Here is a 21718-nt window from a genome sequence, read left to right as displayed (position 1 = left end):
TAAGAAAGGCATTGTACGAAAATCTGTGCTTAATAGCTTTCAATGGTGGTCCAGGACCAGAACTTGGTTATATTAAGCAAAACATATGCTAAATTACACTATTATAACTAAATACATTTTTCTTTTTTTGTGGCATTAATACAGTTACATATGCTAAACAACCAGCAAAGTATTATTTAGGAAAAACACAATAAGACCAGTGCTGGATTAACCATTAGGCAAAGTAGGCACGTGCCTACAGGCCAGTCAAAAATCCAGGCCACTTTAAAATCAGTAGAAATTTAGTCATGTTCAAAATAACTATTTTCTAAACTAATAAGTATTTATCTTCGTACACTGGCACTTATGTGTATTGAAAGCGATATACTGCGGAAGATTGACCCCCAAAAACTAGTTAACGCGTTTTCAATCGCAAAAACGCGCAAATTTCTTGTTTAGTTAGGCATATGACCAAGTTTTTGCACGGTACCCTGTGCTATAGTTGCAACAACGATCTTTGTGACAGTGATTTGGCAACACTGATAATTCTCTGATTTTCTGACCCTGTGCCTACTGGCCAGCAGACCCTTAATCCGGCACTGAATAAGACGGGACTTTTTTCAGTTATTGCTGTTAACAGGGTTTGTTTATCGGGGTAAACAAAGGTTCTGACATTAAGTTATTTGAAGTAGAAAAGTGATTTAACGATTTTACTCTAAATTTTATTTACAATGTCACTCACTGTTAACGCAAGGATTTTGCGGGATTAGCTTGTTAAGAGAAACGTGGGATCTTCCAAAACGCCCGAAGGTAAACTAGGCAAAAAAATGCTCTGTTGTATCACTGTGTAAATCTTGCTTCACAATGCAGGTGTAGTTTGTAATCCAGTTGTGTCCATATATATCCCACATATGACACAACGTAAGTGCGCTTCGCGTAGGATTGAACTCCTTCGGCTAGGCGTCATCAACCAACCAGAATTAATCACTTATTGGATTGCGACTGAATGGCTGACTTCATACGTTGGTGTTAGTGTGTAGACTTAATGATCTGAAATAATGCTCAGCAGTATATGTTGTCGTTGTCCTGAAAGCTGCCTCCTGAAGCAGACAAGATGGTTTCTAGGCATCCGAGCAAAAAAGTGTCTTTGCCGCAGGATACCGAAGAAAGAGAAGACAATCATATTCCCCAACAGGTTAAGTTCGGGATTCGTAAAACGTAGTAGCAAAATGAAATTAGCCTAAAACAAACAATTACACTAAAACAGGGACTAATGTCTCCCTGTTAAGCGTTTAAGAAATTCTCGTTATGACTGATTTTATGCGAATTTGTTTCATAACACGCAGAAATCTTTACTGGTAGGTCCAGTATTATTAATGTGAGGTCGTATTTTGCAGAACGAGACTTCAATAATCGCTCAGACTGTTTATATTGAATGCTCTATTTCAATGCCACCGTCGCAAGAGATCCCAGACGAATCAAATAATGAAACATTAAGTAAGAAAATTTTGAATAACAACCTAAATTAAATAACATTATTGTTAAAACCAGCTGAAGCCTAGTGATAATTTTTGACTTTATCTTTATAAATGCTGTCAAATAACGCTTTATAATACGATCTAGCTGCAGCGCGTTAAACCATTATAACATTAATGGTAAAACCAGCTGAAGCCTAGTGATAAGTGTTCGCAAAACGCTTTTTACATACAGTCTTTAATAAAAATCAAATAACGCTTTATATTGCGGTCTAGCTGCAGCGCGTTAACCGGTTATCCATTAACGCAGCCATTTTCCGGCCAGGTGATTGTTTTAGTGTTATTGTGTCACTATGTTTTCTTTCACCAAGCGAAATGAACTCAACTCAATCACATGTTTCTGTTGCAGAAAGAGCAATACAAGTTTCAACGTTGTTAAGTCAACTAAAGGAACATCTGACAGGCCCGGACCCTGTACCATTGACATTCACAAACCAACTATCTGTCTGTGATTCACAAAGACGGAACAGTTGTCCAATTGACCCACAGTTTTCAGAAACCACGGAAGGTATAGATGCTAACAAGCTGTTTGAAAGAGCAGTTGATTACGCAAAACGCGAGGCTTTCGCGTTGTATTCAACCAGCGTTGGACGAACGTCATTTGAACAACGCTTTGGCACAACTGTTTGCGTCATCGGTCGGGCAGGAATAGGTAAGACAGTCTTCTCTAGGATGATGTTGGAGTCATTGCTATCAACTTCGTCTATGGCTGACAACACTTACGTGTTTTATATCAACTGCCAGGCTATTGATTACACCAAGAAATGTAATGTGTTGCAACTTTTGGTTCCGTCGTGTACGCATAGCAAGGAGTCTGTTGAAATTCTGCTCGGCGAATTAAACCAGTCGGCCAATGTTACTATTTTCATAGAAGGTCTCGACAAAGCTTCCGAGGAAAATTTCTCTGAATTTTTACCTCCAACTTTTCTTTACGATCTTAGCTATCCCGCAGATATACTCAGAGGCCTACTCTCTGGTCATTTGCTTATGAATGCCAGAAAACTTGTCACCCTTAGAACAGGCGCGTTTCGCCAACTGCATGAAGCCTACAAGCCACATTTCGTCTTGAAAGTGTTGGTTCTTGCAAAAGATGGAAAAGATGCTTTGTGTAGAAAGCTGTGCCCCGATAGCGTCAGTTACCAAAACGTTGAGAAATATCTGTCGGAACAAAGAAAGCTTAACGACATTTGTCATGTTCCGGTATATCTTATCACTGTGGTAAACCACATCAGTAAGTGTTCGTCCCAACAGGCTATTTCCATTACAGACATCTTAATCTCTCAGCTTCAAGACTTTATACTGACAAACCAATTTCCACCATCTCTATTGCATCTTCAGTCAATTGCAAAACTGGCGTTCAACTGCAAACGAAAAAATACAAGAAACTTTGCCCATATCGACGTTGCAGAGGCTGTCCTTGAAGTTTTGAAACCCTTTTGTAGCGAATATGAAGCTCAGGAAACAATTCATCTTGAGGTGAAGACCAAGAAATACCGCTTTGAGCAAATTTGGCAAGATTTCTTCGTTGCTTTTCACTTGATCCGATTTTGTTCACCTGATGAGCTTACGAAGCATTTAACGCAAACAGCTAAAACAGTTGATCACTGGGAAACTCCTTTGAAGTTTCTTTTCGGCATGTGCAATCCCGTGGTATTACGAAAAATATATGATATTTCCATTGGCAATTGCAACTGGAATTTCTCGGAAAGAGTCAACTGCTTAAAATCGTTTTTGAAAAACAGCCCACTGGGGAAGCAGTACCAGGTCTTAAGACTTTGTCGTCTGGTTCAAGAATGTCAGTATTCGGAGTTACAAACGTGTTTGGCCGAGATCTTTCCTGAAGTGCTGACTTTAGGTGATAGACTAATGCCTAACGAAGAATCCGCCCTGGTGTCGACGCTAACTTGCATGATAAGGAGCGTGCGCATAAAATGCAACCCTACTCACCCTTTGTCTTTCAGTAGTCCTGACGGAATTGGCTCTTTTCTTGGAGCTGTTAACACAAAACATGAGGTATGTTCTTACCAGGTTTATATTCAAAACTAAGATTAAACTTGGCCCTTACCAACGTAAAAAATGTGTGCACAATTTTAAACGTTGAGCTTACAATTTAGCCAAAGTTCATTAGGATGGTGTATGATCTTTTTTATTTTAGCTTTTTGTTTTTTAATTTCTTCCTTCAATGTGCAGTATCCTGTTTTCTATATTAACTCATATATGAAGTATATTTATTTTGACTTCGATTTATGCAGATTGAAACCATGCATGTTCGCGAAGCGACGATAGGAATTTCAGAAATGAAACTTGTAATTCCACAACTGAGCAACCTAACGTTGTTGGAGCTCGTTGATTGCAATATCACTGACAGAACCACTTGCATTTTGGCGGAAGGATTGTCAAAAAGAACTAATCCGGTAACAGATTTGTACCCATATCGAACATTTTTCTGCTTTTATTCGTTTACACGTTTCTTGTCATATGCCAATGTTTCGTTCAACAAATTTATTTGCTTGGATGTCCATAAGCTCCCTAAGTAAATTGTCGTGACTTCTACTATCAATAGTGCTGGTTTTGTTGATTTACTGTATAAGGTTGAATTATACGATTTATGCAGCTAGTATTTTCTCCAGTTTTGTTGATAAGCAAAACATTGTGATTATGCAGTGACTGTTTTACGACAAACAGTGGCACGTGTAACTTGTTTAAACTTTTGCAGATTGACATACTAAATTTGAGCAAAAATCCCATCGCATCCCTTGACAACCTGTCACAATGTATTGAAAATGTCGACGTATGGTGGTTGACAAAAAACAAGATCACGGGAAATGGACTGAAGTCATTCTGCTCAAAAATTCGGTACACCAAGCATCCCGTAAGTTTATCTATTTGTATAGTTGTGCATTCATTCCTGGTCAAACAACGCCATAAATCTGTTTTTGTACTCGTTATTTTTTGTACAACAGTTATCTTATCTGATACACTCTTTGATAACAATCTTAGTGTACCTAACTGTTTGCAAGTTGCAACTGTATTTAAAAATTGGCTTGGCTTGAACTCTGAAATTTATATTTTTTGATAATTATTTAAGATTAAGCAGCTGGACCTTGGTGGAAACCCAATCAAGCGTCTTGGAGTCGAACACATTGCATCGTGCATCCCTGAACTCAAAATCCTTGGTCTTGAAGACTGCAATTTAACTTCAGACGACATTAAGTTGTTTACCGATGTCATCAGTACTTTAAAGCAGCCGGTAGGTAACGCCAAACACTTTATCATAACGGTATATAAGGTGTCCCTTGATCCACCATTTAATGCCTTTATAACGTTAAGCAGCTATGTCCGACTTAGTTATTGTCCAATTGCGTAGCTAGGTTTTCATTGACCAAAACTAGCCACAATCAAATCAACTGTTTCATAACATGAACCGAAACAGAACATCAACAAAACTTCTATGTCTCTTTGGCTTTTTCACACTTGTTTTAATTGCGTTTGTTTCGTATACTGTCTGTATCCCCTTAGTCGGTTTTGTCGTAACTTATTAGCATTTTTCCTCGTTTCTTTCGAGGATATAAACGTGCTGCCTTGCTTGTGCACTGTCTCACTGATGATGACAGCGTTTTATGATACAACATTATCAATTTTATTTTTAGTTAAGTGAACACAACTTGTTTACTAAAAGCGTTCGAATTTTTTAGATGTTTCGACTCTTTTTGGACTGGAATTTGATCGGTGATCTTGGTGCTCAATATCTTGCACAATGCGCCAGCAAAATCCAATGGTTGCATTTGGGGAATTGTGGAATCTCAATGGATGGTGTACAAGAATTCCGGGACCAGGTAAAATTGATTGTTTTGACGCAATATTTTGTTCAATATGTCCAAAAATATATTTATTCATTTAGTCAAATAAAAAAAAACTTCAAATATTTTTTCTGTGCATGCTTTAATTTTTCTTTTATCCCAATAGTTTTTTACGGCTGTAGCTTAAAAACAGCTTTTTCTTGTTCAAATATGGAATTCTAATATGGAATTAGATTTGAAACATAAGTAAAAGTTTCCATTTCATCGAGAAATCCATGTGAAGATTTACCTAGTTTTGTGGAGTAGCATAGACAAGGCATTTGATAAGTGTCGGATTTGACCTAAGTTAATTTTGTATCTATTTGCAGAGCTGCTGTCGAATCATGGGTCTTAATGGGAAGTAAACAACGAAAAACATTACAAAAACGAGCACCTGCAATGTCACAATTTTTTTATCATCGTTAAGCATTAGAATTGCATTTTTGTTAACTGCAACATAGCGTCTTATTTTTTCTGTTTGTTTGAATTTATATTCTTAAAAAAAAGTGAATAAATTATGAGGTTTGTTGGAATAGTTAGTGTGACCACAATATTTTTAGTTCATGTTTCAATGTTGAAATGTTAGCAGTCTATCAATCAGTTTAACTAAAGAGTGAAAAAAAAACATCTTTCTGGAGATTTATTAAGACATCGCAAAACATGACATAAGCGATAAATATGAAAGCAGTTTTGAAGAAATAAGGTAAAAAACACACTATGCGCATTTTCTAACACTTTTCTATACACTATAACACTGTTAGTCATACGCAAAAATTAAAGTACCACTCTTTTGCAAGCCAGTAAAGCGTTAACAGCAATTTCACTATTGAACAGTAAATGAACTCGCAGGTTTTAGGTCAAACTCTTTTCCGCTTGGGGTCGCCTCGGCGCACTATAGCCCAGTGAAGCAGAATTGCCGAGTTGGTGAGAATCGCTGAAGCGATCACAGCTCCTATTGTTTCCCCAAACGTTACACTAACATCTTCTTCCAAAATGATTCTGTTTAAAAGTTGATTGTCACAATGTACAACGAACTATTCGATTTTTACTTAAAATGGATAGGCAAACCAATTTATTGCAGTCGCTAAAATTTAGTGATTTTACATAGTTATTAAACGACATATAAATGAATACTGAAGTTCTTGGTGTGAAACTGCAACTTAGTTACTACAACTCTATAAGTTTTACTAGGACCATGTTTTCTTTGTAAATCTAACTTTCTTTGTAAATCTAATCTCATTGCCCTATTAAATTACGATGTCATATAGCTCTAAGGTTAAAAGTCAAAACGCTTATGAAAGAGTTTTTGCGAGCAGTTATCAAACAAACAAAACTTACCCAGAATCAAGCTTGTCTCGTATTTCATCAATGTTGTATCGAAACATGGCGCTTTGTGCATACATCGAGGCTGCTGTAAAAACGTGCATCCACTGGTGGGATCTCCCTATCACGTCGAACGTGCCTGTACAAAGTCCAAGACTTTTAATTGTAACTTGTGTATTTGTAGTATTTAAGCCCGGTTTTGCTTACAGGTTTTCAAACATGTATTCAATACTGGAATCATGCCAGAGTGCCAGGCAGGGCTATTCGGGTCGGGTTCGGGCTCGAGTCTAAAAAAAACGGGCTTGATTCGGGCCTGGGACAGCGATGACGCTTTCAATAGACTTGGCATAATACGATTTTGTGTAGCATGGTGTTGTGGGTTGCCACATTACAGCTAAATGGGCGCTAAATCAGTTGCTTACCGGGTGAAAATATTTCCGGAATGCGAAAACTGTAGATAAGACAACCGATGATGAATGTTCCGGCCGCCATTGCCATTAAGTTGGAAAAATCGTGGCCGATGTGAAAGCTCATGTGTTCAGGATGCGGGGAAAAATCGAAGTAGTATCTGCATTGTTGTTCAATTAAACGTGAATTTTTACCTAATTTTTTTACTTTACTAAACGTATATCTTTTTTAATAGGAAGATTAACTAGGTAACGCATTTTTTGTACATTTTAAGCTATTACTTTCTGTTTGGTTATGTCCATAAGCATTCGGATAATTAGTTTTATGAAAAGGGCTTGCAAAAAAACATATTGGATTTACCCATATCTGATAATAAGTATTGCAACTCTTGAAAGGTTGTTGACCTTCGGATCAGTAATTTACTGAAAAACATGGCGCAGTTAAAAAACAACCTCATAAAAAAGGATCACCTTAAAATACACGAAGAAAATCCAACAAATCCGCCAATAAGGTTGGTTACAACCATTATAACTCTTCCCAAAGTTGTAGCGTATGTTTCAGCAAAAAGCACAACCGCAAACGAAAGTGACCAATACGAAGCGAAGATGGCAAGCGTAACTGCGGAGGAAGGCCCTGAAAAGAAAAGTGTGATTTCTAAAAGCAACTGAAATGCATTGATCAAACTCTGTCAACTTTTTAAGAGAAGAAACGTTAAACTTGGCAAAATGATATCTGGGTCCAAATTCACTCTGGCAAACATAACAAAAATCCAGGCAGAATGTATTGTTTACAAAACACGGCAGCGCGTTCGTAAGACAGGAAACTCTTTTATGGCAGCCTACACAGCAGAGCCTACTTATTATGAATACTTACAATTGCAAAAGTGTCCCATAGGACAGAGGTAATGCTCAAATGCGACGCGTATCGAAAAAGCGTATGTGAAAATGCACGCTCTGTCCAATGCATAACAACTGTAACAAACTGCCTCTGAATGCGAAGCGAACAAGTGTGCGGTAGAACTCGCAGCCAATACGATACAACAACCTAAAAAAATATTGTTGAATTTTGTATTATATGTGTTGTTGTATAAGCTTGTTATGGAAGCTTGAGGCCATTGGCGATACAGTAAATTTTGTATTGTAGCCTAAGCGTGTTTAAAATTTGTAAGAAACTGGGGCAATAGTTTCTTGGTTGTACCAACGACTAGACTACGTTGTAGCTTATGTTGGTGCCACAGATATTCTTTTGCATCAAAAAATGGTTTTATGGTAATGTGTCAAATCTCTTTCAACCATTTTATTGCGCATTGACAAAGTTGCACAGGCCCACCAAGCCTTGCAAATGTGTTGTTACTTACCTAGACCATGGGCATAATAGGGAAAACAAAAAGTTTCATTTGAATGCTCGACGTCCAAATAAAAATAGTAGTAACTATAAAGAAAGTGCAGTAGCGGTATAAAGTGTGTCCAGAAGTTGAGTGCTTCGTTGTTGTATTGAAATACACTATAAAAGAAAAACTTCATTATTATACAATATATGTACCTCAACTTTCTACGTTTTTTGACTTGAAAAGATGAATGAGAACGAACCTTTTTATGTAATACCATGGTGATTGATAGCGGGGCCGATACCAGGCTAAAACATAGATCTGTTTGTGGCATGGCAAGACTTGTGATTGGGTTATGGTATTGTGTGAGGATAAGCACTTGGTCAACAAGTATCTGTAAAACACAAAATTTCTTGTTAAAATCGGTAATCGTGATAGGCTTAACTGCACCACTTTTGATGTTTAAACTCTTTATTCTGCGGCAAAGCTGTAATTTCCTGAGTTGTATACAATATTGTGCAAATATTAAAATACGCCATATACAAAGTTTAGTCCATCAAAAAGTTATAGCATCCTCATACAACCTGACCAACTTCCTTTGGCACAGCTGAAGGGAAGCTTACTATAATCACGAACACCCATCCTAACCGTCCTGAGACGCAAAATCATTTTTACGCGCTATAATACATCGGGGTTGTAATTTAGATTTAATGCACAAACACATTAACAAGCAACAGTCATTTTACCACAACGAAGAGAACATATTCGATATAAGGCATGGTTCTTATACTGATGTTGAAGTATATAGTATTTTGGGAAGCCTTCGTTTGAAAACATGCTAAAAATAACGGTTTTCTGAGAATGTCAACGCAATTGCGCTATGAGCAATACATAGCCCAGTTTGTAGGTCTACGTCACACTGCGATGACGTATCTACATCCTGCGCAAATCATGCGGTTAATGCTGCAATATGACGCTGTGGTATAAACCTTGCGTAGGCCGACTAGGCCAAATGTCATATCGTGGGATGGGCATATTCTAGTGTCTGCAAACACATATAAAGAAAATCAAATGCGGCTAAAATTTCTGATATGTTTTGGCCACACAAAGTTGACGTATTATTTGGCATTTTGTTGGCAACATTAAACATATTCTTTAAAGATTGTAATACATCCACATATAAATGGCTCAGCATGTTATTGTATCGTCATTCATTGTAAAAACGCGATGATTTGAAAGTGCGGCACAGTTTAGGTCAGTGGTTCTCAACCTTTTAAGTTTGCGGACCGGTAAACTTTCAAAAATAATTTTGTGGACCGGTGGACTTTCAAAATCAACCCAAAATGTAATCACGACACAAATATGCAGATCAAAAAAATACGAAAAATTCAATTTAATGAGAAGTTTGCTGCTGTCTGTTTGATATCATACGTGTTAAACGCGTTTCTAATGAAGTTTTTTGCAAGGCGAAATAGAGCGTTGACTTCCACACGATTTCTCTGCCTTCAACATCTTGCATTTTGCAATTCAGATATAAAATTGTAATATATTTGGCGGACCGGCCGTAACGTTGACGCGGACCGGTGCCGGTCCGCGGTCCTGCGGTTGAGAACCACTGGTTTAGGTCACAACGTTAATGTTTTTTTGTGGGATATGATATAAATTCCAGACCAATTTTGCAGAAATTTAACACGAATAGCATTGGAACTCACAGGAACGAAATGTGCTTGTACTTTGACGCAAAAGAGTAACAATACTTTCACTTGTACATTCCAAAGCGTTTAACACAAAACTATAACCTGGTCAAGTAAAATACTTCACCCACCTGCTTTTCCTTAACAAACTTTTTTCAGATTCCACTATTGAAGAACGACTTTCACATTTTGAATCTCTAAGTTCTGATGCTTCAAACAGACTCATCCTGTAAACTGTCCTCACGTTCTGGCAGTGCTACACATTACTGTCCGCTGTGAGCTAAGTTACCAACGAATAATATCACGCATGACACCAACTGATGATTACGACATGACGTCTGGGTTGGACAGAAATCTAGGCTTCAGGCGGTCCACGATAAATACAGCACATTTCTCACAACTGACCATCATTTGTTTACATTTTTGATTTTTCAAAGCCAAACCGATTAGGAAATTTATCTTTCCCAGACAAAAAAGATCAAAAAAATGTATCTTCACAACCGATTAGGAAATTCATCTTCTCAGACAACAAAAACTACCAAGGCATTTTTTAACTGTTACGGATTGTTGTTTTAGAAAAATGTGACTTTTTAATATCGTTTTTTAATGAATGACGTTTTAATATAATTTTTAATTCCACTAATTGATGACGATTTCTATCTTCACACGCATATTGGGGATTCACCCTGTACTGTGCAAAGGTTAATATGGTGTTGGTCTGTGTTTGGTCTTGTGCTGAACAATAACGCTGTATAGCTTATTACTTTCCCCTTTTATCTTGTCTTGTTTTACTATTTTTACTGTATTAAATTCGAGAATGTGTGCTGTAAGAATAAAACTAATTTTGTTTTAGCTTAGAATAAAACTAACACTGCCTTATATACGTCATCGTTTTGTTTAGATGATTGTGTCACGTGACTAAGAGGTGGGGCAGTAGTTCATGGGATGTGGTCCAGGCACTTGCTTTGCAATAAATGTCATGGCTTAATAACATGTACACAAAAGTCACAAATTTTGTCAAACCATCAGCTCCTCTCTGTTTCTACTCCTACAATTGCTACTAAATTTTATTGGAATTCTGCTTCTGAAAGAGCAAAGCAGTTTAAAGAAGTATTTCGACATAGATATGAAAACTTTTACAAAAACTATGAAGAGTATGTGGGACTTACAGATGTCCAAAATGCTCAACATGAAGTTAAAAATGTAAGCCATACACTTCGTAATGCTTATACAAACATATGGATATGGGTAACTTGATTACTGTTGATTACTCTTAAACTGTTTAAACATGAAGCTGAGTTAGAGGTGATTTATTGAAAGTTACATATTCTATTTTGTTTGTTTTTCAAGGCAGAAAAGAAGTTTCTGGATGCTCGGATGGAGGAGAGGTTGATTATGCGGGATATGGTTACCATTCGTGATGAATTAAAACATGTCCGTGAAAGATTGAGTCATGTCAATTATTCAAATCCTCTTTATCCACAACTTGCAAGTGAACAACATGAACTTGTAATGAAGGAAGAAACGTAAGAAAACTATTAAAAAAGGAAAACAAAGTAGACAAATAAAAAATGCTGTCACTGCTTGAAGATGTTTACTCGGTATTTTGTTATTTATCAGGCCTAAAAATAAATAGAAGCACTACACTGCCACTAGTTCTGTGTAATTGCAAATTTTTGTTTTAGTGTAAAAGCCAATCTTGATGTTGCTGAAGAAAAAGAAAGAGACACATTTTTGGAGTTATCTGCTGCAATGCGGGACAGTTATGAAAAAGAAAGGGCTAGGGTGGAACGGACAAAAAATTGGTCTTTGATTGGATCAGTCATTGGGACCATACTAGGTACAGTCATTTGTAATTAAACTTATATTTTTTGTTGTGTTTGACATTTTTATTTAGGTTTTATAGGTTCTTCCTACATAAATCGTGTCAGAACCTCTGAATTGAAGCAAATGGTGAAAGAAAAACAAGACAATACAGAACTTAAGGATTTAATTGACAAGGTTACATTAAAAATAAAAAAGCGTTTTTTTTAGAACATTAAAAATGCTTCTTTCACCAATGTGTTGCAGGTTATGCCTTTTATTCAAGAGAGATATGTTGATGTAAAAGATGAAATTACACAGCTGGAGGCAACATTGGCCAACAAGTTAATTGATTTGCCTTCTGAAAATGAAGCAGCCAATTTGTCAACAGACAAAGCAAGCTATATGTTAAACCACATACACAAGGTTTTTTCACTGTTTTAAATGATACCTTTGTAACTGTTTTGATTAACAAATATGCATATCAAATCTTTCTTTAGGAATTACAACAAATCAGGGCTTCGGTCAACAAAATTGATTGCGGAGTTGCAAATTCCAAACAATACCTTCAAGCTGACATAATGAATGAGATCAGTAAAATAAATGCGAAATTAAAAGCACTGAGTTCAAAAGACATCAGCAATGTTGAAAATGCAAGCCCAACTCAACATGCAGAGGATGATGAAAATGAAGAGTTGGTGACTGTTACGCCGAAACCTGTCAACGATATAATCATATGGGGTGCTGTTATGTCTGCCTTGTATTATGTTCTCACTGTGTAATATTTTTTCTTGTTGTCAATGTGGGCAATTAAACAACCGTTGTACAAGATTTGCCTACAAGGTTAGTCTGCATTTGATTTTTTGTTTTGTTTGTTTTTTCTTGGTTGTCTTTGACTTCTCATTGCCACATGGAGTTGTTCAAATTCGTTAACCAAACTAGTTATGAATACCACGGCCAAGAATTTCCTTCGTACCGTTTTTATGTGTTAAGTCTCCTATCTTACAATGCGTAAGCGCCATGTCCGGAACTAAGATGACGTTATGACAACACGCAATAAGACGCCTGTCCAAGTCTTTACTAATACAAAAGCATGCGTCCGTTATTGAGCTAAATCTGGAACAGCAGGTCAAGACAGCATTGCTTACAAAGCAGGTTAGTTACAGCAGGCAACATTTTTTCCTTTTGATGGTGTTTTTGTTTGTATTTAACTAACATATAGGAAGGTTACGTAGTTTACGTAAAGCTTCTAACCAGATGCAGATTGTCTATGTAAACAAACTGACAGTGCGTTAGTATAGCTACGTGGTTTGGACGACCTTATGTCAGAGATGCGTTGGTAGGTAAGGTTTTGCTTCGTCGCGACTTTTCTGATATAGTTTATACGCAAACCTTTTCTGACATAGTTTATGAGCAGTTGGCCTAAATGTGTGGTGTTCTTGACGCAACAGCCAGCCATGCGTCACTGCTTATTCATTATTTGAAGCGATCTGTAAACACATAGACAGCAATTTGTGCTATGATGCATGGATTAGTGCAAACTATTGAAGGTGCCTTACAGTTTTACGGTAAGCAAGTTTCCAGCAGCAAACCGAAAGGTTAGATGTCTTGGCACTGTCGTGGCGTTGAAATACTACTTCCAACGAAACAACAACACCCGCCGGCGGCAATAGGCTATTGTACGATGTGACGATTTGAAATGACCTGTGTTAAATGTTAGGGGAGTTGGGTTAGCATTCGCAAGAATAGACAGTAGGAATAGTCATCAAGTCATGCAAAACATTGTGGTTGCCCATTAAGTAGTATTTTTCCGACAGCGGTTTTTGAAATGGTATTTGATAGCACGCACTGATGTGTTTGGCATATGGCAAATCTCGTTTCCCAGAGTTTCCTCAGAAAAGCCTAACTGTAATTAGTGATATGAATCAGCAAGTTCTGTTTTGATTTTGTGTAGAGGTTGTTTAGTTTTAAACAGCGCTTCACAGTTGTTTATGTTTCTGTGGCTGAAAAGATTTTCTGATCCCCATGGAAGCCAATGGACAATATGCGAATTCTAAACCATGCCACAAAAATGAAAAGTAGGTGTGGCTTTAGTTTGTAAATGTCACGTATATATACTAAGCTGTATAACAAAGTATTACTACCAGCAAGGTAAAACTAATGTTTTGTTGGCCGTCAAAGCACAATTCTGCTTATTATGCCCCTTGTGGCAGTAAAATTGGGTACTACCCTATAAAGTAGATAGGTGGGGGGACGGATTACAATCTGTTTTTCCTGTTTAGATACTAACAATCCGTTTTCTAGGGCTTTCGTATTTCTTACGTTAAACAAAGCTCTTGTACACACACAACACTGTACTCTAAGTATAACACAATGCTTATCCGCAGGCATGGCTGTGGATGCCGTGAAGACGTGCCGGAAGTGATGCATCGCCCTTACGTGCAAACGGGATATCGTCGTATCGACCAGCCATTGTACTATTATGTTAAAAGGTATTTCCGTCGTTATGCCGAAAAAAATGTATCAGGACGCAGCAAACGACTGATTAGGTTTAAAAGACTGCTTGATCACATGTAAAAGTTAATTAAAATTGTGTTGTATAAATTTACGTATATATTACCCGTTTTTGAAGGTGGTACTCCCGGGCCAGTTTAAAGTCAATTCCGTAAATTTTACAATTTTCCACATTAGGTCAAAAACGTATTTTGTTACGTCACAGAAGTAATGTGTTTAACGTCACAAGCCATTTTTGTCTTGACACTTTCTTCAACAAGCCGCTGGTGGTTAAGTTAACATCAGTGGAGTTTTTGTTGTTTACTAAAATATTTAGAATAGAAAAGCTAATGAATGGTTTTGAATAAATGTTTTCCCTTTGAATTGCCGGCACGCCCAAATTGCACACACCGACAAGCGTGATATGCCTGCGTGTTGTTAGGAAGGGGAGCTACATTCTGTGATCTTTCACGAAATTTCTTCTGCTTTGTAGTGTATTTCAACGGAACAATGAAGCCGGTAACTTTTGGACACATTTTCTTCCCTTCCTCTACTTTGCACAGAGATACATCAGAATGTATTTCATTTACGGAAACGTACCCTACGCTTTGCCATTTTATGCCCACGGAATAGGTAACACCGTTTGAACTTTAAATACCGACCAATGGCGTTTTACACAGAGACATATGATGCTGCTTTCTAAAACCAATAGTCGCAAAGAATTGTGCATAACGGTCTCCCAAGCATCCTATATTGAAATAAGGTTCGAAAAATGTTTAGTACAGCCTACTTGAAGTTGCAGGACTTAAATCTTGAACTTTAAATCCAAAAACCCACGGAGTTGTGTTTTAGTGCGGCGTGTTAGTAAATGTTAAAAACCACTGTCTCATGAAGTGTTGTCGTTGTTTCGGCATAACTTAGCAGTTTAAAATTACAATGGTAATTAAAGCGGGTTTTTGTATTTCACAGGCACCTGCTACCTCCTTCTGTGCAGCTCTTTCGCTCATATGCTTTCTGCTCGTTCGAAAACCTCATGCCAATGCGCTTTTGCAATTGACTTTGCTGCAATTTACACGTACGGGGTGGGAATGAAAGTTCCTTTGGAATTCTACCTCTGCCCAACGCAACACTACTGGGGTGTGTTTTCTATCATTCTATTTTGGATTATTCATATTCTTGAATAGGTTTTATAATTCTAAACAAAATCTTCATTAGGAGAGTCGGAAAGTCGAAGTTACTATGAAAGTCAAAATTGATGTCTTTGTGCATCCTACATTAATTATGCCTTGCTTAAAAGTACTTGTTCAATTACACGATTAACACTTACTTTCTAGATGTGTCGTCATCAGTAGCCCTTACCATTTTTGCCGTGTATTGCGCATGCGCATTAGCAGCTAGCTTCTATGCTAGTGAAAATTCGTGGAAGAGTGCAATCGCATTATCCATTGGATTGTACGTTGTTGGAACTGCAATTCTGTACGGATCCTGCATGTTGAGGTAAAATGCAAAATATTCTGTCAAAATATCAGTACTTTGTACCGAAATGTAGACAGCTTTTTGCATAGATTTAACGCTAAAAACAGTATCACAATGTTTCTGGACCTATTTTAAAATTTAATTAGGTCTAATAATTATTCCAGCAAAATTTACTTTAAACGATGATCAAGGATTTGGGTTCGGAAGAACTTTCTTAAATTGTGGTGCGTAGATTTATAATCGCCTCTAAAGTAGAAGTCTTTTGCTTTAGGTACTTTATTTCTGATGCTGGGTTTACTTCCGTTGAGCCAATGGATACTTACCATGTTAGCCAGGCAGTGGGCCATCATTTGTCTTTACATTTTTTCGAACAACTATTGTACCTTACTATTGGTTTGGTTTTCCAGGCGTCGAACATACCGGAACGCTTCAGCTCAAGTATTTAATTTGTTTTGATATGAAGCTTATTTGGAGCATTTACTTTTAAGCATAGTTAATATTGTCGCTTTCAAGTTTGGGTGTCAACTAGAGGTAGTGGTTCTTACCCTACAATTGAATCCCTCTCCTTATGGATAATGTACATTCTTTTTTTATGTTTTTCGCTGAAATTATGTGTTCAGATTTTAATGTTTTTTTCGCTGAAATTATGTTTCTTAGTCCTCGAAGTATGTGAAGTACTTGTTCAAAATATCACAAACGAAATTTGCAAACAATAACTTTACCAAATGATTAATATCGTATCATAGAAAATAGTAAATTATAGAAATTTTAACACTAATATAATTGCCTAAATATGATATTTTGCTCTCCACAAATAAGTTGTATTATTGGCTTTCAATTCTTTTCAAAGGAACCTTCGACATCTTCGGAAACTCACACCAGTTCTTCCACTTGGCTACAGCAATGGCTATGTACGCTCAAAGTCTTATGTTGGAACTCGTGGTCATTGAAATAAAAGGAAAGTACCACGGAGGGTACGTAAAAGTTATATTTTTCGTAAAACGAGGCAAGGAACATTTTAACAATTTTATATTCTGTCGTTTTCAGACATTTCTTGAACGACGAACTGATTTCAATGTCCTTGGGTGAAACGATTGGCCAATTTCTTTTGTCAATTGTTCTAACACATTTTGTGGTTTACTTGTACTGGTTGTATCTGCGCAAGGGTGAAAAACCTAAAACTTCTTAACAGTAATGATTGTGTACGTTGTATAGTTCACTTTTGTTGGATTTTGCACATGTTCGTTGAACCAGTATTTTATTTATTATACTTCTTGTTGTAAAGAGTTCATGGTCGCATATACACAAACAATGCAACTTGACTGTTTGTACGCTACAATCGTTTAACCTTTTCTACGTCATGTTACGGTTATAGGCCGGACGCTACAGCTTGCTTTTGACTGTGACCTTTTATTTATTGCGCTTTTATTTATTTGTATCGAAACGCTGGCCTTAAATCGTGCACTAAAGTTTGTCTGAAATGTACACACGTGAAAACCAAATCTGTTTTCTCGCAGGGGAGACTGTTTAAAGAATAACATTTTAAATATACATACACAAGCGAAGTCGTAACCATTAGATTTTATGAGATGATTTAACAATACGCCTAAACAGGTGATCACTAGCGACGTATTGAAAGCAAGAAGCTAGTATTACTTGTTGCTTTTATTAACAATTTACAATTATTGCAAAGCTGGAAAGAATTTGAGGTCATTATCATAAATCAGCAATCATCCTTAACTGCATCTCATTGAAAGTAAGCGAAAATTTTGCTACGCTTGGTGATAGTATGCCAACAGACTATTTAAAGGTTTGTGTATTTTTTAAAAACAATTTTGGTTGTTTTAAACTGTCATTTTTAACGTTTCGAAAGTTTTGATAGTTGTGAAAACGTGCGTTTTTTAAAAAATAGGTACAGATTTGTATGATTTCTATGCCGATTATTGTTTACTGTTTCTATGTGTGTAAAAAGCGTGACGATTGACGAAGTCAACTGGTAAGATTAAGATACAGTTTCAGGTCAGCTAAATTTTTGTAGAGTTATAGTTTAAATATAGAATTATGTCTATCGAAAGAATTTTTGTTTGTTACATTGTTTATGCTTAAGCTTGAGGGCTGCACTTTTCTGCACAGTGCAATGGTATATAACCACAAATTGTCCTACAACGTGATGTGTAAAACGTAACTTTGTTTGCATCAGTTGCTGTTGCACTCTTGCAGCGTTTAAACTTTGATATTTTGTTTATACTGTAAAACATAATAAGTTTACATTGTTTTATATTTGTTCTATGTGATTTTTAGAAGTATGTCATAGATACATTACCAAAACATTTTAATGGAGTCTAATGAAAACAGTGCACAAAATGATATACTGCACTTTGCTGATGATGTGCAGTCTGTCTTGGGAAATGTTTTTCCTAGTTCTGATCCACTTGAGCAACCCAATTTTAATGTAGTAGATTACATCAACAACCTTTTTCCAACTGAGCAATCGCTAGCCAGTATTGATGATGTTGTTGCAAAGGTTGAGGGAAAAATAAAACACCTGGATCATGACATAAAAACTGCTGTGCGTAAGCAGACCACTGCTGGTGTGGATGGACAACAAGCCTTAGAAGAAGCCCAGTTGGCTATTCATGAACTCTTTGCCAAAATTAAAAACATCAAGGACCGTGCTGATCAGTCTGAGCAAATGGTTAAGGAAATAACAAGAGACATAAAACAGCTTGATCAAGCAAAGCGGAACCTTACACAAGCAATAACAACGCACAATCATTTGCATATGTTAATGAGTGGTGTTGACACATTGCGTAATTTGGCTCATAAACGCCAGTTTGGCGAGGCTGCAAGTCTATTGCAAGGAGTACTAAATGTCATGGAACAATTTAGCAAGTACAAGTCTATCCCAACAGTTCGTGAACTCTCTGCTAGTGTAGATGAGATTAAGCAAGAAATGACACAACTTGTGCTTGCTGAATTTGACATGGCATTTTCCACACAACCTGGAGGCAATCCAAAGAGTGGCATTAATACCAAGTTACTGCATGAGGCATGTGCAGTGGCAGATGCACTTTCTCCAATTGTCAAGAAAGAGCTGTTAAAGAAGTTCATCAAGAATCAACTTTCAGAATACTTGGTTCTGTTTGATGCTTCACAGGATGTAGCATGGCTTGATAAAATTGACAGAAGGTATGCTTGGGTAAAACGGGTTTTGGTTGAATTTGAAGGTAAACTGTCCAAGATTTTTCCAGAACACTGGGAAGTTTCAGAATTAATAGCTGTGGAATTTTGTCAAATTACCAACAGAGAGCTCAGTACATTAATGCAAAGGAGAGCGAGTGAAATTGATGTAAAGCTGCTGTTATTTGCAATACAGCGCACTACCAACTTTGAAACTCTGCTGTCTAAGAGACTATCTGGGAACACTTTAAGACAATCCAGTAAAAATGTCAAGAAGGTTTCAAATAGCAAAGAACAAAAACCAGTTGATCAAGCCAACACCAACCCATTTTTAGAAGATGAAGGCAATGGAAATAACAGCAACGAAACAGAAGAAGCTAATGAAACAAATGATGTAAGTCAGCGTACAGAAAATCCATTTCAAAGACTGATTTCAAACTGTTTTGAGCCCTACCTGTACATCTATATTGAATCACAGGATCAAAACCTATCTGAGCTAATGGCTAAATTTCAGGAGGAATTTCAGAAAAAGAGCCAACAGATGAGAACAGACACTGTACCTCATGAGGGTGGGGTACTTAACAACTGTGCTGATTTATTTGTGTACTACAAAAAATGCATGGTTCAGTGTTCTCAACTAAGCACTGGTGAACCAATGCTGGCTTTAGCAAAGCTTTTTCAAAAGTATCTTCGAGAATATGCATCAAGAATTTTGACAAGCAATCTGCCTAAGACGTCTCAGTCAACAGTGTCTCTTAGTGCTAACATTACATTTTCAACTGTTACCAATCTACTTAAGGAAACCACATCCAGTTTAAAGGATGGTTCCTCCTCTGAGGCAGTTCGTCTTGGTTCAGGTGAACTAACACTAATTTGCTCGATACTTACTACAGCAGATTACTGCTTAGAAACAACACAGCAACTGGAGATAAAGCTCAAAGAAAAAGTTGACACCAATTTGTCCCCACAAATTGATTTGTCTGAGGAGAGAACTGTATTTAGCAGTGTGATATCAAATTGTATTCAACTGCTTGAACAAGATCTTGAATCAGCATGTGATCCTCCCCTAACTGCAATGGCCAAAATATCTTGGACATCAATGGAGCATGTTGGGGATCAAAGCGCATATGTTACAGCAATTACTTCACACATCAAACAAGCAGTACCACATGTTCGGGCAAATTTAGCTGAAGCTAGAAAGTACTTCACTCAATTCTGTATCAAATTTGCAAACTCATTCATTCCTAGGTTTATCAGTTCACTCTACAAGTGCAAGCCAATAGGCACAGTAGGGGCAGAACAGCTGTTATTGGACACCCATTCACTGAAAACAATTCTGCTGGAACTGCCATCGATATCATCTCAGGTTGCAAGAAAGGCCCCATCATCTTACACCAAAATTGTTGTGAAAGGAATGACCAAAGCTGAAATGCTCCTAAAAGTAGTAATGACACCCCATGAACCAAACTCAGCATTTGTTTCCAGCTGCATCCGTCTACTTGTAGACCCAGACATTGATATGTTCCAGAAAATTCTTGAAATGAAAGGCCTGAGAAGAGTTGAACAGAGTGCTATAATGGATGTTTTCCGCAACCAAATGCCAGTATCAGGGGGCAGCAAAACTTCAAATGCAAATGCATCATTTGACAGTGATTCAACTTCACGGATTCGAAAGCTAGAGAAACTCATTAAAAAGCGTCTCTAATTTTAGGGAAAATTTGTTAGTAAATTATGTGGTACTACAGCAAATATCTTGCGGTTCCCTTCATGGTCCACATTATGTCATGTATTTCGTTGAATCAACTGATGTGTTTTACATGTGCATCGATTGGGTATTAGACCTGGTTTTGATTAACTTGTTTATGAATAAAAAGTTATTCAAACTGTTGCTGATAGGTCTGTGACTTTCTCTATGTTGTTGAAAGTTCAATTTTTGGTGCTTGCTTTCAGTGAGTTGTGCAATATATCTTGTATGATTCCAAATAAATCAATATTTACCACTACCTGTGTTCAAGGCTCACCGGATTTACTTTTTACTTGCAAGGAGTCTTAACAACAATAGAGATGGTAAGCCAAATAAACTGGGCTGTACTGAAGGTTGTTTTTCCTACATATTTTCCGTTGAAATAACAACTTCAAGGTCATGTGTTGGTCTGTAACGTGATCAGCAGGGTTGTGGATTTTTTGGAGAACACGGGTTTAGTTTAGGATAGGTGTTCTGTTGGTAAATGCGTTTTCATTTGCCATTGCAAAGGAATTTTACAGATTTAAACTATACAAATTGGGTTGTTTGATTGGACTGCTGCAACAATGAACAAGTCAAGAAAAACACTTTTCTAATTGATTTATTTTTCTATTTTTGTTACTTGTTATATTTTTACCGATAAACGTATTTATTGCTATTTAAGCTCACAACGACTAATTTGCGCAGGTACGCGCGCGAACCGCTACAATTAAGCCGGAGCGACGATTGAGATATGTGTTAGCGGCAAATGAGAACGGAAATGCTAATCGTTGTGTTTTGTCGTATCTCCCACGCGTTTCGAAACAATCACAACAGAAAAAAGACAGCCTTAGGTTTTTTTCACATAGATTTGGTTCTAACGTTCTGTGGTGAGGCTTAAGTACAACACCGTTTGCCAAAAATGTGAAGTTAGCTAT

At 37.1% G+C, this 21718-nt stretch overlaps 5 protein-coding genes across 7 annotated transcripts; 4 read left to right on the top strand and 1 right to left on the bottom strand.

Moving 5' to 3' along the window:
* The first annotated feature begins 61 nt into the window (after positions 1-61).
* Positions 62-5919, top strand: LOC145218295 (NACHT, LRR and PYD domains-containing protein 3-like). The gene is made up of 8 exons (XM_080085707.1): positions 62-1174; positions 1377-1476; positions 1864-3527; positions 3767-3928; positions 4231-4386; positions 4603-4764; positions 5210-5350; positions 5683-5919. Exons 1-8 carry the CDS (start codon positions 1094-1096, stop codon positions 5716-5718), a joined length of 2502 nt encoding a protein of 833 aa, XP_079941833.1. The 5' UTR covers positions 62-1093; the 3' UTR covers positions 5719-5919.
* A 60-nt stretch (positions 5920-5979) lies between these two features.
* On the bottom strand, positions 5980-10564 carry LOC145218302 (membrane progestin receptor gamma-like). The gene is made up of 8 exons (XM_080085714.1): positions 10237-10564; positions 8674-8805; positions 8442-8587; positions 7958-8128; positions 7555-7717; positions 7099-7244; positions 6692-6815; positions 5980-6352 (listed from the first exon to the last, which is right to left on the bottom strand). Exons 1-8 carry the CDS (start codon positions 10329-10331, stop codon positions 6211-6213), a joined length of 1119 nt encoding a protein of 372 aa, XP_079941840.1. The 5' UTR covers positions 10332-10564; the 3' UTR covers positions 5980-6210.
* Positions 10565-10974: 410 nt separating this feature from the next.
* LOC145220654 (mitochondrial potassium channel-like) lies at positions 10975-13013 on the top strand. 2 transcript variants are annotated; one of them, XM_080087869.1, is made up of 6 exons: positions 10975-11308; positions 11456-11631; positions 11791-11945; positions 12012-12106; positions 12176-12334; positions 12409-13013. In XM_080087869.1, the coding sequence occupies exons 1-6, from the start codon at positions 11051-11053 to the stop codon at positions 12688-12690; spliced, it is 1125 nt and encodes a 374-aa protein (XP_079943995.1). In that variant the 5' UTR covers positions 10975-11050; the 3' UTR covers positions 12691-13013. The 2 variants fall into 2 exon arrangements, with proteins under 2 accessions (XP_079943995.1, XP_079943994.1); XM_080087868.1 differs by having other exon boundaries at positions 10976-11308; positions 12003-12106.
* Positions 13014-13155: 142 nt separating this feature from the next.
* Positions 13156-17449, top strand: LOC145220655 (membrane progesterone receptor epsilon-like). 2 transcript variants are annotated; one of them, XM_080087870.1, is made up of 8 exons: positions 13156-13986; positions 14296-14400; positions 14895-15034; positions 15371-15538; positions 15736-15898; positions 16149-16315; positions 16728-16851; positions 16925-17449. In XM_080087870.1, exons 1-8 carry the CDS (start codon positions 13934-13936, stop codon positions 17064-17066), a joined length of 1062 nt encoding a protein of 353 aa, XP_079943996.1. In that variant the 5' UTR covers positions 13156-13933; the 3' UTR covers positions 17067-17449. The 2 variants fall into 2 exon arrangements, with proteins under 2 accessions (XP_079943996.1, XP_079943997.1); XM_080087871.1 differs by having other exon boundaries at positions 13935-13990.
* Positions 17450-18157: 708 nt separating this feature from the next.
* LOC145220653 (vacuolar protein sorting-associated protein 53 homolog) lies at positions 18158-21060 on the top strand. The gene has a single exon (XM_080087867.1). The coding sequence runs from the start codon at positions 18213-18215 to the stop codon at positions 20760-20762; it is 2550 nt and encodes an 849-aa protein (XP_079943993.1). The 5' UTR covers positions 18158-18212; the 3' UTR covers positions 20763-21060.
* Positions 21061-21718: the final 658 nt, after the last annotated feature.

Source organism: Phallusia mammillata, chromosome 3 (assembly GCF_965637545.1).
Source record: "Phallusia mammillata chromosome 3, kaPhaMamm4.hap1.1, whole genome shotgun sequence".
Lineage (NCBI taxonomy): Eukaryota > Metazoa > Chordata > Ascidiacea > Phlebobranchia > Ascidiidae > Phallusia > Phallusia mammillata.
Note: the sequence above shows the minus strand (reverse complement) of the source record. Positions and strands in the feature narration are given on the sequence as shown.

Bases quoted from the DNA above. Each gene is read 5' to 3' on its own strand.
- LOC145220653 (XM_080087867.1), top strand. From the start codon at position 18,213: ATGGAGTCTAATGAAAACAGTGCACAAAATGATATACTGCACTTTGCT.
- LOC145220655 (XM_080087870.1), top strand. From the start codon at position 13,934: ATGGAAGCCAATGGACAATATGCGAATTCTAAACCATGCCACAAAAAT. The intron at 13,987-14,295 runs GTAGGTGTGGCT...GCTTATCCGCAG, and splicing joins CCATGCCACAAAAATGAAAA to GCATGGCTGTGGATGCCGTG. The intron at 15,539-15,735 runs GTGTGTTTTCTA...CTTACTTTCTAG, and splicing joins CCCAACGCAACACTACTGGG to ATGTGTCGTCATCAGTAGCC.
- LOC145218302 (XM_080085714.1), bottom strand. From the start codon at position 10,331: ATGAGTCTGTTTGAAGCATCAGAACTTAGAGATTCAAAATGTGAAAGT. The intron at 7,718-7,957 runs GTAAGTATTCAT...TTTTCTTTTCAG, and splicing joins TATGGGACACTTTTGCAATT to GGCCTTCCTCCGCAGTTACG. The intron at 7,245-7,554 runs GTGATCCTTTTT...ACAACAATGCAG, and splicing joins TTTTCTTCGTGTATTTTAAG to ATACTACTTCGATTTTTCCC.
- LOC145218295 (XM_080085707.1), top strand. From the start codon at position 1,094: ATGGTTTCTAGGCATCCGAGCAAAAAAGTGTCTTTGCCGCAGGATACC. The intron at 3,528-3,766 runs GTATGTTCTTAC...CGATTTATGCAG, and splicing joins CTGTTAACACAAAACATGAG to ATTGAAACCATGCATGTTCG. The intron at 5,351-5,682 runs GTAAAATTGATT...ATCTATTTGCAG, and splicing joins TACAAGAATTCCGGGACCAG to AGCTGCTGTCGAATCATGGG.
- LOC145220654 (XM_080087868.1), top strand. From the start codon at position 11,051: ATGTGGTCCAGGCACTTGCTTTGCAATAAATGTCATGGCTTAATAACA. The intron at 11,309-11,455 runs GTAAGCCATACA...TTGTTTTTCAAG, and splicing joins CTCAACATGAAGTTAAAAAT to GCAGAAAAGAAGTTTCTGGA. The intron at 11,632-11,790 runs GTAAGAAAACTA...TTTTTGTTTTAG, and splicing joins CTTGTAATGAAGGAAGAAAC to TGTAAAAGCCAATCTTGATG.